This window comes from Nesoenas mayeri, assembly GCF_963082525.1.
Source record: "Nesoenas mayeri genome assembly, chromosome: 5".
NCBI classification, from domain to species: Eukaryota; Metazoa; Chordata; class Aves; order Columbiformes; family Columbidae; genus Nesoenas; species Nesoenas mayeri.
Window position 1 is genome coordinate 43,239,561 of NC_137548.1, and position 17,870 is coordinate 43,257,430.

Sequence of the window (17,870 nt, forward strand, 5' to 3'; positions counted from 1 at the left end):
CAGATTTAAGTCTGACCTCAGATTAGACTCTCTAAATAATTAATGCTCCTGTTTCCATTATGGTAGAAAGCATTGGGACCAAAAGAGACAGGGTGGGAAATTTAATGATGGTAGGATAAAGAGTGTGCTGGGAAACAGCAGATTTTCGTATACATGTGTGTCTGTGAGCAGTGGCAATTTTAGTCAGGATGTGCTCAGTAGAGAGAAACACGTGTCAGACAGAGGGAGAAGACATGCATATAATTTGAAGTTACTTTTTTTCTTCTAACTATGGTGAGAAGATGACACTTGCCAAACACATGCGTTTTCTGTAGATGAATCTGCCTCTCACTAAAATATCAAACTACTCTTTTCTTTTATTTATACTTGTATTACATTACTACTTACTTGCATGTATTGAGCTTATAAATACTACATGCTATAGAAGATGGTTTATTTGGAATGTATGCTGCAAGTAGTTCTGGGGTTTGTGTGTTTTTTTTTGTTTGGGTTTTTTTGTTGTTGTTGTGTTTTTTTTTTTTCTTCTTCTTTTTCTTTTCCTATGCAGAGAGAGGCAGTTCATTGTTAGACCTGAATTTGTCTGCTGACACAGACAGTGGCTACCTGAGAAAGGCTGAAGTCATCCGTCTGCCCGCTCCTGCCAGACTCCTGAGTGAGGGTATCAAAGACAAAGCTTCAGATTTAAACAGTTTGGTTCAAAATTTGGTTCCATTCTTACAAAAGAAACAGAAAAGCTGAACAGCCTGAAACTGCTCACACTGCACTCACACTGAATTGATTCTACATTTTTCTACTTGTTTTAGTAAGAAGAGAAACTCTTGAAGCCAAATTTCACTGCAGTGCAATAACACAATGCAGCTATGCAGTGTGTCCTCTATTTAATAGGTACCACAGCGAGGCTGGTCAGCTACACATAGATAGATTTGAGCATAGGTAAATTCTGCAAGCGTTATTTAGTTCTTTGTGATATAATGTTAGAAAAATCTCATAAAAATAGCCCTTATAGGGAAAAACTCAAGGAGTTGCCACAGATTATTTGTGTCCTGTGTTAGAGTAATAGATGTCTGTTGGAATATTCTTGGCTTGGTAACTTTGCAAAAATATCTAAAAACTAAACCAGAAACTGAATTACACAGAAGGAGATGAAATACTCAACAGTGAAAAAGCATGTGTTGTTAATGTCTAAAACCTCAAAACAAAACAAGCAACACAACCAATTTTGCAAATTTTACTAACAGAAGGGAACATTGTTCCATTAAGACATAAATCAATTCAAACAGTTTTATAGATATGGGGCGAACAGCCTTTAATATCTAAGACCTACATATATCTGAGTTTTTATACAGGCACTTTCAGTATCATTGTCTTCATTCAATTAATATATAATTAAAGAACATGAAAACAAATACAATCAAAATGCTTGTATTTATGTTATCAGTGATATGCTGCTTACAGAGCTCACATCAAACTCTGTTTCTCTGTGTAGCAAATGTTTATATTCAAGTACATGTAGTTCCTCAAGCCAGACCCAGTCAAGACTAGGCACTATACAGAATCTTTTTGTTGTCTATTGGTCTATGTCTGAAAAAAAGTGCTGAAGTTCTTGGTAGAATTATACAGATTATCAACTGCATAATTGAAGACAAGCATGATTGTTATGCTAGTACAAAGTCTAATCTGTCTTACATGATTTCTAGGAGTTATATAGAATTTTAATAGCAGAAATATTTTCTTAGTAGACATTACCACTTTTGTGCTTGTTTGTACAACAGCCTTGTTTTTAATTAATTTTGTCTAGGAAAGTAATGAATTCCACATGGACGTATAAACTTATCTACATAAGTTTCTACTGTAGGTACTCACGTGCGTCGGAAAGCAGCACGAATATCCAAGTCTCCAGTCATTGGTGCTTCTGATGTGACAAAAAGTGATGGAAAAGAATGGGAGAGCAAGTCAAAATAATGCAAAAATACAGTACTTTTTCTAAAGTTTTTACTTTGCAGGCATTTTCTTTCTAAAGTTCTTATATTGTAAATTGTGATCAATTACATATTGAAAGATTGAAGCATCATCTTTAAACATGTAGTCTTCACTAACTAGCTTTCAACATTCAGTGTTTCATGTATAACTGAATCCTGTCTCATGCTTCATAATCACCTGCAGCATGATGAACCGTCTTATCTCTTGTTTGTCAGTTCTCCTCCTGGTAAATTTTAGTTTTGATACTGGCTTCACTGGGTATTTAAACTCTAATGAGAAAACCACTGGGTATCAACTGAATATTATTACTAATAATAAATTGTAATCCATCCTCTGAAAGCAAAGGTAAATTCCTGGAAATACTTTGAGATATATAGAAACTCCATATAGGATATTGCACAGAGAGAACTTTTTTACTCTGTTCTAAGCTCCTGTTGTTATGAATAAATGTACTGCTACTACTGGGAGAAAAACTGTTCTCAATCACATCTCTCAAGTCTTAGGAGTCCTACAGCCAACTAGTGAAACTTCAAAAATTAATACTGCTGATAGAGTACCTTTGATAAACTTTTAGCTTTGCACATTAGGCTCATTGGTTGCTGGAGGCAAATTAATGTTGTGGTCCCTTCAACAGAACCACTGAAACAAGGAATGATGCAAACGTTCAACACTTTCAGGTGGTCCATGTTTATACTGCTATATTTTACCTAAACTTTTACACAATAGGGGGAAATTGATGTTAAAATATACTTCCTTTTCAATTGCTGATAAGCTTTTCAGTATAGCAATTGTGAGGGTGGCACCACGGATTATGTAAAATGTAAAAGCAATTCTATAACACAAGGTGCTTCTGCATGACTCAAATTTATGGGTAAGAAAGGAACTGAAAATAATGTCACATGTCTAAATCTTTCCATTTCACACCCCCCTCCCCCCCTTTTTTTTTTTTTTCTTTTCAAGTATCCATTTTTTTATTACTGAGCTTTTGCTAGGCAAGAATGGACCTCTCTTTTAGTCTAGTGGAATTAAATATCATGAAAGAATGGAGCTGAAATCAGAATAAGTACAGAGGAAAGCTGGGATGATTTTTGCCTTTCTGTGTGCTTTCTTTAAGAGCATCATAGTTCTGACTTGAATGACATCTAAGTGTGATTTTAGTGCTCTGTGTCTCTGCCAACCGATTCCAGTCCTCATCTGTGAGCCTCTCTAAGTGTACCTGTAGCTCTTTGGGTCTATACTTCAGATCTCTGCTTGCCTAGTAGCTACTGTGTACCAAAATGAATTGTCAGTGGGCATATCGGGGTGAAAAAAAAAATGAAGAAACAAGGTGGCAGGAATTCATCTTACCATTGACGATCAGATTGAAATTAGAACTATCAAACTTGTCCTTGGTAGACACCTCACATCTGTACCCTCCTGCAAAAGTCATGTTTGCTTCTATGATTTCCATTTCAAAGGTGTACACCTAGAATAGACAGCAGTGATACAATTCATAAGTTAGAAAATGTAACGATGAAAGAGAGAGATAGAATGCAGCATATTAAGGCATGGAGAGAAATAGATGAGGGATGAAACATGCCTCTATGTTGTTCTAGAATTAAGAACTTCCTGAACATGTAACTCATTACTGTTGTAAAAATTACATATATCCCCCAATTCTGTAGGAACAGCTAAAGAGTATTAGTAATGGTCTGACAGATGATACAATGTTATATTAGCAAACTATGCTGGTGTACTGGTGTGTGCAGCCATCATATACAGTAATTCCATGTACATTGGAATCAGGAACAGAGCATTCATTAAACAAGTGCAGTGTTTACGCAGGATGTATACAGGACATTTAAAAAATCAGCAAAAGGAGTGGCTAATGTGAACAAGTCTGTTCTGTTCCATCCAGGAGAGGGTGGTAGCGTTTCACATACCACCCAGGATGAGAAATCCTGGTACAGACTCTCTTGTATTCCTGCTTGTCTATCTTTCAACCCATTTGTGGTAAAAATGGATCTTAGCTATTTAAAGTAGACAGATGCAAGAGAAGAATAGGTTCAAACACTAATAGCTGAATTCTTCGTGTATGAAAACAAAGATAGACCATACTTAAATATCTGTCTGATTTGTTGTTGTTGTTGTTGTTTTGTTTGTTTGTTTGTTTGTTTTTCTTGAATATAGTGAGTATTGGTTACTTGAGAGGAAGATGGTGGGAATGCAGCTGTAGATACTGCAAAATTTCTGCCCTGGTGCTCCAGACATTGTCTCATTTCATCATAGATAAAGTATGCAAGAGTCTGTATCTGGTGCTTATCTCCTGTCTGCATGGTCAAAACAGAGTTCTATGCATAAGTATATAGCATTGTGTGTAGCTTTGTGTACCTTAATATGAAAACATTCCTATGTTATCTTATATTTTCCCCAGATTAGTATCTAGATTAGTATCTAGAAGATTAGTATCTAGAAGACTGAGAACTTTACTCTGCTGATTGTACCTTGTTATTTCGATCATAACTGTCATGTAGCTGGAGATGTTGCCCCACTTTGCTTCCCAGGTCCATCCACTTTCCTTTGAACCATTTCACTGATGGTTTCTTCAGCAGGCTCTCGCCTGCCACTTTGGCAGTGAACGTGATGTTTCCGCCTTGTGAGGGAAGTAGGGTAAAATAAAATTATGAACATTATTTAAGCTCAATAGTTAAGCAACAGGTACAGTTTACAAACACCACTTGACTCACATTTTTTACTCACCAACAGTAACTTCTCCATCCTGAGGTCGTGTCACAAAGAGCCCAATAGGGTCCAGAGGCTCTTCTGGTTGAGTCCCAGGAGATGCAACTGAAATAAACCTCAGAGTTACTAGCTGGAACTTTCTGCATCAGCATCTGTTACAGGCTATATAAAGAATTTGATAAGTCATTTCAAAATATCTCAATGTGTTGCTTCTGCCTCTCAGATTCCTTATTCTTTATTTTCTGTCATTCATCACCAGTGGTCAGCTTTCAGCTATTGTCTCTACCTCACTGACTCCAAGGACTCCCTGTTCCTGTTCTTCACTTTGATTAATGAACCAGACAAGAGAAAGGTGTTAGTTCCCTGTTACCTTCTGTGTTTTGGCTGCTTTCCACTGGTGGAGCCGGCAACTCTGGGGCAGCTGGGGCTGGAGCAGCTTCAGCAGGAGTGACTGTCTCACTCTTTTCTGGAAATGAATGTAAGCCAATATTAGAGAAAGGAATGTTTTTACTTCCTTTCTGAAGAAATTTTACAAAATAACAGCTTTTAATATATGTTAGGAAACACAGACAGATTAGCTGTGGTTTTCTAGAATTAGAGGATGTGCTGGAAGGAAAAGGGGCCAGCTGAAGCTGTATGATGAGGCTTTTTCTTTTGTTGAGCTTCAAAATAACTGATGCCTGAGTTTTTAAATTCTATAGTCTTGATGTGTAGAAACTTGTCAGCTGAATAACACTGTTGTTTGATGTTAACTTCAGTGGTCTACGTAGAAAAGATAATGAAAAATGATGCAATTATTATTTTTGTAAACAATTCGCCTATTCATGAGATTTTGTTTAACACTGCTGTTGGAATATAATTTTCCAAATGCTGTTGCTATGTGCAGCTTGGAAAAAGCTCTAGACACTGATAGTAATCAATATGGAGAAAGTATTTTAAAACTCCATCTATGATTTCTTCCCCTGGCTCATAGAAGTTTATAGCCTCTCAATTAAACCATGACCTCACAGGCAAATTCAGGCAAATGCATTTGGCACAATGGAGAAGTCAGAAGTGTATGAAAAGGGAGTAGGAGTGAGTAACTGGGGCAGATGGAGGGAGGTAGAATTTCTTGAAACATATCAGTTGCAGAGGATTTTTCTTTCCATAGGTAGTGGAGCCACATCCAGAGGGCCTTTCCTACCTCTCGTGCAAGTCTCATGTGCAGTTTCCCAGCTATCTGCAGCGTTTTTTCCACTAAAGATTTCTGGCCACCTGATGAATAACTTGAGTGGGTCCTTTGTCACAAAGGGTGGTGGCTGTGTCTAGGCAGGTTAGGAATCCCATTTTTTAATTACAAAGAGCTGAAATTATTATTGTTTGTGAAAATAATGATGGGAAATCCAGCTACTTTTTAACAATCTAATCTTAGTAAGATCTGAAAAACAAGACAGTATCTGTGAACATATGAACATGAGTCAGCCCCCCTCTCAGGAACTTTATAGTTTTTACCCTAACTGTATTTGTGTCTTGGAAGAAAACAATGTGAATTTAGATCTGTATTATTTAATACTTAATTATCAAATTCTGCCACTTTTGTTGTTCGACGGTATCCCATTGGATCTTGTCTAAATAAATTTTAACTCATTTTTTACGGGAAAGAACTAAACCTTATTCTAACGTAGTGTAGATGCTCCCGTAACTTGGATGTGTAGGTTTAGAAAAGGCTCATTTTGAGGCACCAATATGTAATGTATACAGGAAAATTATCTCTCCATTGGCATCCTGATATCTTCATCCCCACATCAAAGGTGTTTTTAGGTAATTATTACGCTTCCAAATTAGGTAAGTTATTATTAAGTTATTCGTATTATTAAGTTATTTGTAGGCTGTCTGCCTGCAGCAGGCTTTACCTGCAACTAACCTGAAACACCACGAAGAAGATCTAACTAGTATAGTATGTACCTGTCATACTTGTATATGCTTTGGCTGCTGTTAAATTTTCCTAATCCATACTAGGATTTCCCCTTCCTCATAACCTGCCATGCGCTTTCTTTCATCTGGAACAGGATGTCTTGACTCCTGTTAAATATTCACTGGTGTCTTTTCATCTGACCAGATCTCACTACCACCATGTTGCTGGAATAAACAATGATAGCAAAGGTGAGGAGGTGATAAAAGCAGACTGAGTTTAAGATTTTTCAACAAAATAAAAAGGGAAAATTTAAATACCAGAAGTGGTAAATGGGGACCATTTTGGAGGGGAAAAAAAGGATCGAGAAGGTCAAAATGTTTCAAAAAATGAATTATTTCATCTATCCTCAGCATCTTCAGACATTTTTTCATAAGCATATTCTAGAGAATTTGACTCTACAGTTTTTCCCAGGAAAAGCCTGTGGAAGTTTTTCAGTTTCTCATCTAACTGATCCTTTAATGCATACAGAGGCAGTAAAACCAGGTGATATAAAAGTATTACTAAGGTTACTCTTTGTATTCAAGTCTCTCTTGAAATATATATTTTTATTAGCAGGTGATTTAGATACATTTTTTGGAATGTATGAACTCCTAGAAACATTATAGCACAACTTGTAATTTTTTTTGTTGATTGTTTTGATTTTGTGTTTAAATAAAATAATAATTAAAAGAAAAATCAGTCCTAAAATGTAGCCATCATAGTTTAGGTCAGATTATATTACACCAGCTTTGCTTTGGTTTTCAGTAGTTAAGTTGAAAAGCTCGACAGAGGATTCTGAAGATGTATATCGAGATTTCCACTGTGTGGACTTCTGATATCTGGAAATGGGTGTCTTAGCCACAGCAAGGGTAGCTTCCAATAACTGGGCAAAACAGATGTATTGCAGGTGGAGAAATTTTACAGTGTTAAGTTAGGGTGATTTCCTTGGACCTCATTCATGAAGTTTGCGTGGGACTGGAAATACTGATGAAATCAGAATTGCTTAGGAAATGCTGTACCTGGTTCCTTGACCTTGAGTTCAAATTTGACCTTTGAAGTTCCAGCTATTACAGCATAGGTCACATCATCTTCTTTTCCTACATTATTGATTGTCAGTGAGTGCTTGTTTCCTTCTGCCTTGATGATGTATTTCTCACTTTCAGCAATTTCCGTGCCAGCTCGCTGCCACTTCACCTTGATGCCGGCTTTTTCTGTCTCTGCTTCAAACACAGCTGTGCTTCCGGCTGTCACCTCTGTTGTCTTCGGCTTCTTGGTAAATGCAGAAACTAAAAAAAGAGAGAGGGCTCGCTAGAATCTGTTTTGCAATTGTGGCATATCTGGTGTAGTCAGCTGTTGTGGCTGCAACAGCTGTCTCCTTTCTCTCCCATCTGCCCATGCAAGATATAAATTACAACACTTTCCACAGAGAAGTTGTGGAATTGTCTTTGTGTTTATCAAGTTCTAAGATGTCATATCTTCTCCATATTGTCATGAAATAAAATGGAATGGATAACAAATGCATCTCACTGTCCATCTTCCTCTTTCCCCCATAATGAACTCTGATTTTTCATAAGTGAATGTTCTGATATGACAAGATGGTATGATATGTATTCTTACATATCAAGCTACCTACATGAATTTGTCATGCAGTTTTATTTAGACATATTAATTCTGTCCTAACAGTTGCTTAATGCAGTTATTGAACAGGATCAGGATCTGTTTCTCCAACAAAACTGCAGTTTGTGCAGTAACCTGTATCCTAATATACCACAATAAATTAATGGTTCATTTTTATTCCTTCTGTTTTGACTGATGAAGGCTTTAGTGGAAAGGGATGCACATTCCTATGATGGCCCTTGTAATTTCATCCAGCTAAAAGGATATAAATTGCTATTTGCATTCAAATGTTTAGTTCAGCATTAAAAGTTAAAGTACTTGCCTATGTAGCACTCTACAACAACTAGTTTTCTAATTAATTATAACGTGGATCAAAATATTTCCTCTGTGTCAAGAAGCACTTATGATGCACATAATGAAAATAAATTAAATTATCAATATATGGTGTGAACAAGCATAAACCAAATTTTCTGGTTTGTTTCATATATAATCAAAGTAGCACAATAGACAAGAATTTGGAAAGCAAGCAGTTTATTGTGATTTTGGTACATGAGTATCCTAATCTTTTTTAAGATTAGATTTTAATAAGGTAACTTATTTTACTAATTTATTTGCCCTGATTTATTTATTTAGATGTCTTCACCTTTATTTTGAATTAAGTTTTTCATTTTGTGCTCATGTTTTGGTCTTAACGAAATCTGTTATTTCTTTGCTCATTGCCATGAGCTATGTTCTTGGATAAAAATACCAGTAATTAACATTCTGATTCATGCACTGAGTGGTTTTTGTGCATAATTATGTCAATTTTTTAATTGACTTACCCCTACATAATCATGCTTTTATAAAGTATTAGTAATTCCATCACATTTAATTGTATCTGTCACCTCTGTGGCAAATTGTCTATGGCTCTTTTACATTGGTAGCAACAAGAACTATTCTAAACACCACAACAATGCTTATAATTAGCTTTAAACTTTTGATTCTGCTTCATAAAAATGAAGGGAACATGAATTAGAAATATTTTAAAATAACTAGTTTATACTCATGCTCAAACAGGTGCTTTAGTTAGTATAAATGGTATATTACTAATAATACCATCTGTTCATTGCACAAAATCTCTGTTCCTACAGCATATATAAATTAATTTACCTCAGTGGAGTTACCTCTGCAAAGATTTCATCTGATGACCTTTGGGCTTTAGTCATAATACAGGCCACATTTCTTGCATTGTTTTGCAAAGGATTCAAAGCTGCTTAAACATCAATTAAAGTATCAATTACAAACACTTTAAGCATTTAGTATGTATCGTATTTTGCCTCTCTGTTATATATAGAAAAACAACACCACTACTACCAAAATTACATTTTTCTCTTTATTTTTTCCTTCCCTCCCCCCCGCCCTTATATATTTGATGAAAAAACAATTTTGGTTTGTACTGAGCCTATAGGAGCCTTGACTGGCCTTCTCTTGTATTCCTCTTCATGCTTTTCTTCCACTTCCTCTGGGAGTAAAATGTTCCTGTGTGCTTTTATTTAAGGTTTTTCTAACCTCAGGCCTGTAAGTGGTATAATTGTTCTTAAACAGAATGTAGTACTGTGTAGAATATACGGCTCTATATTACAACATAATACTCAAATGCATATTACCAGTTATACATCTTCTGATAGAGTATTGCACTTCAGTAAATAACACAGCAGAGTATACTTTGATGCAATGTACTGTGAATAACTGCAGAAGAGTTATTGTAGACTGCGGGTTAGATGTACATAATTCGAAAGTCATGTAAAGGTGCCCAGGCTACCCCACAGGAGAGAGCCAGGTCAGTTCTGGAACCCACTCCTGAAATACCTGCTATCTGGCTCCCCTCCCTGTGACGCTAGAGATAAAGCAACTAAGAGGCATGTTTTTTGTCTCTGAGTGCTATCATCATCACTCTTCTATTTAAGCACAAAAGAATCTATAAATATATTAATTACTTAACAGCAATGTGGCCTGTAAAGGTTCCAGCCTACAAGTGGCAGGGTTTCAATAGGTGCATACTTGGAAGTAACTCTCTGATCTGCTTCACACCCTGCAAAGTGATTAGGTTTCTTACATTTACTTCAGATGACTCAACAAAAGCAGATCGTTGGCCAGAACTACATGCACAGTGAGAAATCTCCACGACCACATAATATTTCTGACTGTTGGGAAATGTATATAAATATGTAGAAGTTTACAAGTAAGTATCTTTTTTTTTTTTTTTTTTTCCCCTCTCTCTCCCTTTCCTGCCAAAAGACTCATTTCAGCCTCAACATAAAATGATTATGAATAATTCCACTAAAGCATAAAATTGGAAAAGCACATAATCTCCCAAGAGAATAAAGGCCTGCAAGAACAGTTGCTGAGAACCCACTTTTTCACAGGTAAAGGAGATTTTAAGAGTCATTTTACTTCATTTGAGATTCAGTGTCAGTGGGTGGTGGTGGCCAAAGTAGTGTCTCTCTGTATTAAACTGTATTCCCTTTGATCTTTCATTATTCATATTTGCAAAGGAAAAGTAGCGATGTACAGCTGCAGATTTTACAGGAAATTACTTTGATGCAGAAGAGAGATTGCTGAACAAGCATGTGAAGAGAATAATGTCATTTTCCCTTCTGGGGGAAAACGAGCTGCTTAACAGAAGGAAAAGAAGTGAGAGAGCAGCTATTCCTGGTCTCCTTCATTGTGGCTGCTACTTTAAGTAACACATAAAGCCAAATTCACCAGCAGATTTTTTCTTATGCAGCTATACCAATCTAATCCAGCTATTTCCTCATTAAGAATGTTCCTAAACACCACCATCCAGAACTTGTCTCCCCCGAGAGCCTCACTTTTCCCTGCCTTTATCAGAAACACTTTCTCCATCTGGCAATCTCTCTCACTTTAGCATTTGGCTTCTGCCCAGATACGCCCCTCTGAGTTCCATATATCCACTCCATACTCAAAACACTCTTGGATATGACCACCACCATCAGGCTGTGGAAAACCCAATGACTGTGACACCTCTCATGTGATGTTGTGGAATGTCTTACAGCTCTTGTGCCTGTCAGGCACTGACTGATCTCAGGCACCATCACATGCTTATCCAGACTCCCGTGGAACATGCACTTAGGAGCCACTGGGCTGGGGCACCTGACAGCCAAGTAGCCCATGTCCTCTGCCACCCACTTTGTTAACTCTGTGCTTCCCAGTGAATTCTAACCCACCCTGCACAAGAGAAGAGAAAGGTGACATTAGTACTAACATACTGTAGCAGTTCTGGGGAGAGGGCAGAGACGCACGTGAGTTACCAGTGCTGCTGGTGACAGGAATTATTGGAGGAAAGGAGAGCAATAGGTGCTCTGTGTGTGTGTGTGTGTCTGTCTGTCTGTCTGTCTGTCTGTTTTGTGGGGATGGAACTGGAATTGCTGTGGGGAGTTAACATGGGGTGAGAAGAGAGATGTGGAGCTAATGAAAGAAAATGAGGCCAGAGCCACTTTGTACTAACCTTTTATTCAGGACTTCTCATATCTCAGACCTTCTTAATAACTTCTAGCTTCCATAATGCAAAGAACTTCATATAACTTCTGAGTAATGTAAACCAGCAAATTTCTGCACCAGGCAGAAGAGGAAGCAGGCTGCGTGTGGTCTGCAATAGTCTTGCAGAAAACTTTTCGGTGGCTAATGCTGTTGCTACCAGATTGTGCATGCAGTACCCATCCTTTAAAAGTCTTGTAACACCTGAAGATGTACACATCAGCCATACAGTTATGTATGTTACATGAATTACAGCTTCATTAATCAATAATAAAATGCTCTATTAGGAGATCCATGATCACACTGTGTTTTGAAAATAATTTATTAATTAGTCTTTCAATCAGGAAGCTGAAGAAATAGAAAGCTATATGAGAATGAAATCATTTAAGTTCCCAAACCAGCTTCCTTCACTTTTCCCCTAAATAAATAAAGCTAGTGTTCTGCCTTCCTACTGCTGCCATTTATTAAATCTTCATACTAGCACCTTCATGCTTTCTCCCTTACTTTCTGACTTGCTTTGAAACAATCTCCCTCTATCATCCACCATCAACCTAGATTACTACTTTGTTTCAAAACTTGTTCATACTCTCCTATGCAAAAACCTAGAAAATGACTAAGCTAATACCCAGGTTACTATCTGTTGTACTGATCATTGTTTCCTTTGCTCTCTTGTTGAACTATCTATTTACTAGGTTTTTACTTTTTCAGTGTTTTGAGGCAGACTATTTCTCTGTTGTATTTGTACAGCATCATGTTGTTAGCAAATAGATACTAAGGACTGTTATGTCCCTAATAAGAGAAAAGTTTAGTATTAGAAGCTAGAAGAGACATTCCTATTTGATTTTTGTCAGAAAAAATGGAGATGAGACGTATATTTAAAAAACGTGTAGCTAACTGGAATAATTTAAATTCCTAGCCATATTCTCTAAATAGTTTGGCTTGTTAAGAATCACAAACATTAGGTGAAAATCTTTTCCTAAAATCACTGAATTTCAAAGTATGCATGAAGTATTTGAAATTAAAGTGATGAAATATAGATTCCACAAGAGTGATTTTTAACTACATAGAGTGATAGAGGAGAGCTTTTTCTTTTTTTTTCATACTTTTCAAAGTGATCCTCTGACTTCAGCTCTTCATCTTTCATTATTAGTGATATGTACATGGAGGAGAGGGAGATAAGCACTTAGGGAGAATGTGTGTTAGATAAGGCTTTCAAGTGATATTTCTGTCTTTCTGAAAGAAAAACTGTTAAAGGTATAAATGTTTCAGGAGAATCTAGTGTATCCAGTTGAACACACATGCTACAGACTACAGCAGAAATCTATGATGAGTATAATCAGAAAAAACAGAGCCACAGGTTTTCTCCCACAAAGCTGAGTTATCTTACCGCACATTCTCTGCACTTGGTATTAAAATATGTATCTGCCCAATGTATTGAATCAATGTTATGAAAGCAGTATTAGCTCTTGAGATTCCTTAATTTGTTAAGGCTTCTTGTTGAAAATTTATCTTTCCTTTAGTACTTCCACTTGGCATCCAGCTTTCCTTTTATACCATTTGCTCTTCCATTGAGTTAAAAGCCAAACTGGATAAGGAGACTTAGTAATGGAGCTTGTAAATTCCTTGCTGAGGAACTATATAAAGATGCTACGCATTCCTCGGTCAGGACCTAAGTGGCTTCTTGCAATTACAAGCTTAATCATTCCATGATCCAAAAGCTATTGAACTGCTCAATCTTATCATTCCTTGCCTACTTCAGCAGCTGAGATTGTAAATTCTTGTAACATGAGCAATAGACGAGGAATAGTTTCACTAACAGAATCACCTCTCTCTCTCTGCATCCATCATACTTTCTGTAAAATGAGAAAAGTAATGTTCAGCTTGCTTTGAATCTTAACTCACAAAAGAGGAAAATATATCCATATTAATTATTATTATTCATTTTTGTATTACTGTAGAGCACAGAAGTTCACTATCATGGAGCAGTACCTTATTGTGCTAGGTGCTTGCGAATGTAAAATGATGAGTTTATATTCAGACTAAAATTGTACAGCCTACTCTTCATTATGCAACATTGATTATTATTATGCAAATAGCCTCTGTGTACTTACAAGCCAGGTTACTTATAAACCCTCGTTAAAATTTCCTAATCTGAACTGCAAAATCTAGACTCCTCAATCTATAAAACAGGTGAATAAAAATGGACTGGTTTTCAGAGAAGGTGAGTAATACCAGACTTCTCCTTTTCCAGATTTAGTAATGCACACATTTCCCATTAAGTCCCATTTATCTAGTAAATGTGGTGTTTAAAATGTCAGCTGTTTCCTCTTAATGTCACAAAATATTGTTAGGGAAATGGTTGGGTTTTTTTTAACTTTTCTGAATTCTCACAACAAAAAAAAGTCAATCAAAATTTTCCAAAAAGCGAACCTTTGAACAGAGGTTAATTGTGAAATGTTTAAATCAAAGGGAGAAGAACCTAAAGTTTCTGCAACAGAACCATCCAAAAAGTGATGTTTTTCTGTGTTTGATCATTTGCTCTGACACTTAATTGCTATGGGTCATCTAAATCCTCTTGCTGATCATGTAGATTTTCGGGAAAGCTATGACAGTTCTTTTGGTATTCTGTAAATAATTAGGGTAGTACCTTGTCCTGAAGTATTTTAGCTATACATTTTAAAGTAAAAGAATGTCTGTTGGAAAATCTACTTCACTGTTTCAGGTTTTGTGGGTTGTTTGTTTGTTTATTTGTTTTTACATGTTACGAGGTTTGTTAAAACAGCAGATATAGGCAGAATATCTCCGATCATTCTCTGGCATGAAGCATTTTCCTTTATATGAATTGCTAGATGGTTATTCAGCCCTCCTGAGATTATGCTCAACATTATCCCATCTTGAAATGGCTTGAACTATATAAACAACATGAAAGAGAAAACCAAAGGGATTAATGTCTCCTGGGAGAATGAGAAGATCTCCTCTAGAAGTTATGGAGCATGTGACTGGTTCTGTCTCAGAGTAGGTAATAAGAGCTTTTCCTCTCCCTGCTGTGATAATTACAGTGTTTGGGCTGGTTTGTTCATAAGATTTGTGTAGGACTTCTGATGTTAGACACCTATTAGATTTCTCTAGATAAATAATCTGGAACCGAGTTTCACTGTTAGCTAGCAAAGGCTGGCATTTTCACAAACAGAGAAGTCGCCTCTCATCCATGGAGACTGGCAATGTTATAGGCAGTTAAACCATTAGAAATCAAAAGCCACAATGGCTTGGTTATCACACTGTCAAATTTGCAAGTTCCATCATATTTCTTTTTGTAAGCATTGTCAGTCACAAGCATTAGACACTTCAATAAATCTCAAAAATCACATTACTCCAAAAATAGAAAATGATTATGACTGTCTTATATTTTGGGTGATGGCTGAACCTTTACAGCTTATCTTTTTCAAGCATTTATCTACAATTACAAGTTCTGGCACAAACTTTTTTATATATATAATATATAATTCTAATTTATAATTCTATATCTAGCTGATTTCAGTAACTGCAGCTTTAATCACATCAAATGATGGGCCAAAATTGTGCATTGTGATAAAATTGAAGGGTTGGTGACACCACTGTTGCTTTAGAGTTATCATATAGAGGGAACATAAATAATCTTGTTGGAGTTAATCTTGCTTTGGTGCTTTTCAGTTTTTAATGGGAGATGCAGGCTGGATTTGTGCTCTGGCTGATTCCAAATATTTTGGCCAAAATGAAAGTTCTTAAAAACTTATTCTTCTTTTGCTGTGGTGACCACAGGAGATTTTTCCACTGACCAGCCTGACAGGAGACTGATGCCTGTTCAGCCCTTTGCAAAGCACAAAGGCCTACATTAATAAGTGTCAATAGCTATTACTGACCAACTTTGGAAACAGTACATTAATAAAAAAGTGTGCATCTTGTACTGTGCATTCAGATAGTAGTGATTCTGGGCATACATTGGCATCAGTGAAGTAAGAGATTTAAAAGAATTCCAGATTTAGTACCGTACCATGTTCTCCAACCTTGCAGATTGGATGTGTGCGCACTTTTCAAATAATTGGAACTTCAGCTTTTGACAACTTTTTGTCCAAACTTGATTGTGGACACCAAGTGCTTCTGAGATGTCTTCCTCTACCCACACACAGGTGTTCTGAGGCTAAATTCTCCCCACCTCTGCTTCCCAGGCTCTCTTCCTCCTTTTCAGACAGATTCATTGCACCTTTCAGCCCATCCTAGGCCTCCCCTTCTTTCCTATGTGGGCAGCCTCTGAGTGATTGTTTCTCAATTTTAGATTAGAACTTTCCTAAATCTGAAATATTTTCCTGATATTTTTCTAGTGGGGCAGGACTTGCACAAGGCTCTGTGACCTTGGCTTTCTGAAAATGACTAGTTATCTTCTGGCTCAAGGGGAAAGAATGGACGAGGGTGACTAAAAAGAAATATGCATATATTCTTTACAGTACAATGTCTTCTTTTTTGCTAGAGCTCTACTGTCACTGACTGGAAGAACTAGAAAGAATAAGCTCTGAACCAGGTGCTATTCGCTTTCATTTTCACAGAGATTTCACTAGCAACAAATACCATCAAAATTTTCTGCTTACACTTCCTCAAAAGTATCAGCAAAAACCAAACTAAACCAAACCAAACCAAACCAGGAGAGGTTTATATTGCCTAACTGCTCAAGAGAGAGACTGCAAGCTTTTTTCAGAGTCCTAAAGACGATTGGGTAAGGAAGTGAGTAACAAAAAGAATCTGAGAATTAAATGCATTTCACCTTTATTCTTTCCTCATCCAAAATGTCTTGAGAAAATTCTGTGGCTGAGGGTTGCCAAACTAGTTACTGATTTCTCTGCAAGATCACTCAACAGCTCTTACATTTATAACTTCATCAAATATTGTTTATTTTTCCTCTTTTTTTTTTCTTTTTTTTTTTTTTCTTCTTTTCTTTCCTTTTCTCTAGCATGCAAAAGCCACTTACATTTTTCTCTGTCAAGCTGGTTTTAGCTTTTGTCTCTCAGTTATGTTCCTTACCTGTTTTCTTTACAGGCTCTGGCATCTTCACTATGTTTTTGATGAAGCTCCCAGTTGTATCTGGAAAGCAGGGTCCGAGCTAAACAGGAATGAGACTGCAGGGCTTTTGAAACCCCCTAAAGAAATACTTGGTGGAAGCCCCCATCCTGCTCCTCCCCCTTGGTCCTCCACTGTTGTCAACTACGGCACCTTATCGACAGCAGGGCACACTTGACAGGCGACATCAGCTGGGATAAATATAGCCAAGTTCCAGGAGCCAGAGAGCTCAAACCACCCAAGACTGGCTACCACTGATCTGTTGGTACAAACCAGAGCACAATCTGATGTGGCACGTGCATACAGTACATTTTCCAGCTTCACATACGTAATGGTTTAAGAATTCCTACACTGCCATGTTTATGGCACATTCAGCAAACTAGATATGATAGTTACATTTCCTGTATGCTGGTTCTGTACTTATTCTATGTATCTGCTTGCATTCTTGCTACCTATTTCAGTCTTTATTATTGTTATAATTTAGTCAGAACTGAACAGGCCCTCAAACAGCTTTTTTATTGTTTCTTTCTTTCTTTTTTTTTTTTCCTCTTCTATCAAAGATTGTGTTTGTAGAACTAAATGTGGACATTCAGGAAAGAACTTTGTTTTTCAGTGACACTTAGACATTACTGACATTTGCAGTCACAACTAAAAAGCATTACACTACTTAAATAGTATCAGACCTCCCTCCCCATCCACCCACTCAATCCGCAGTACATATTTCTTGAAAACTAGTAAGTCTTTTATTTTTTTTCCTTGAAGTGCCATTTAAAAAATAGTTGCAATGTTCTCTTTGATGCCTCTAGAAGTTTTATTTTTGCTTAATTATATAGAAAAGATCTGAGGGAAATCTCACTAGAAAATTACTCTGGTATTGCCATTTCATGCTTCAGTCATTGCTTCTTATTTATTCATACATTTAGCATATGTCAAAATAGTAACTGTGGACAATCACTCTTTTATTGAAATGGTTGTATATCCATGTCCTGTCACT

At 36.7% G+C, this 17,870-nt stretch overlaps 1 protein-coding gene across 2 annotated transcripts in view; it reads right to left on the bottom strand.

The window, feature by feature from the left end:
- Positions 1-17,172, bottom strand: part of MYBPC3 (myosin binding protein C3) — a 62,186-nt gene extending 45,014 nt beyond the window's left edge. For both annotated transcript variants that reach the window (XM_080345589.1, XM_080345588.1), the window contains exons 1-8: positions 16,841-17,172; positions 7,654-7,920; positions 5,072-5,167; positions 4,720-4,806; positions 4,464-4,612; positions 3,328-3,445; positions 1,864-1,912; positions 604-648 (exon numbers count right to left, since the gene is read on the bottom strand). In XM_080345589.1, coding sequence (XP_080201715.1) covers positions 604-648; positions 1,864-1,912; positions 3,328-3,445; positions 4,464-4,612; positions 4,720-4,806; positions 5,072-5,167; positions 7,654-7,920; positions 16,841-16,865 — 836 coding nt within the window. In that variant the 5' untranslated portion in view covers positions 16,866-17,172. The remainder of the gene's footprint in view (positions 1-603; positions 649-1,863; positions 1,913-3,327; positions 3,446-4,463; positions 4,613-4,719; positions 4,807-5,071; positions 5,168-7,653; positions 7,921-16,840) is intronic.
- Between the last annotated feature and the right edge of the window lie 698 nt (positions 17,173-17,870).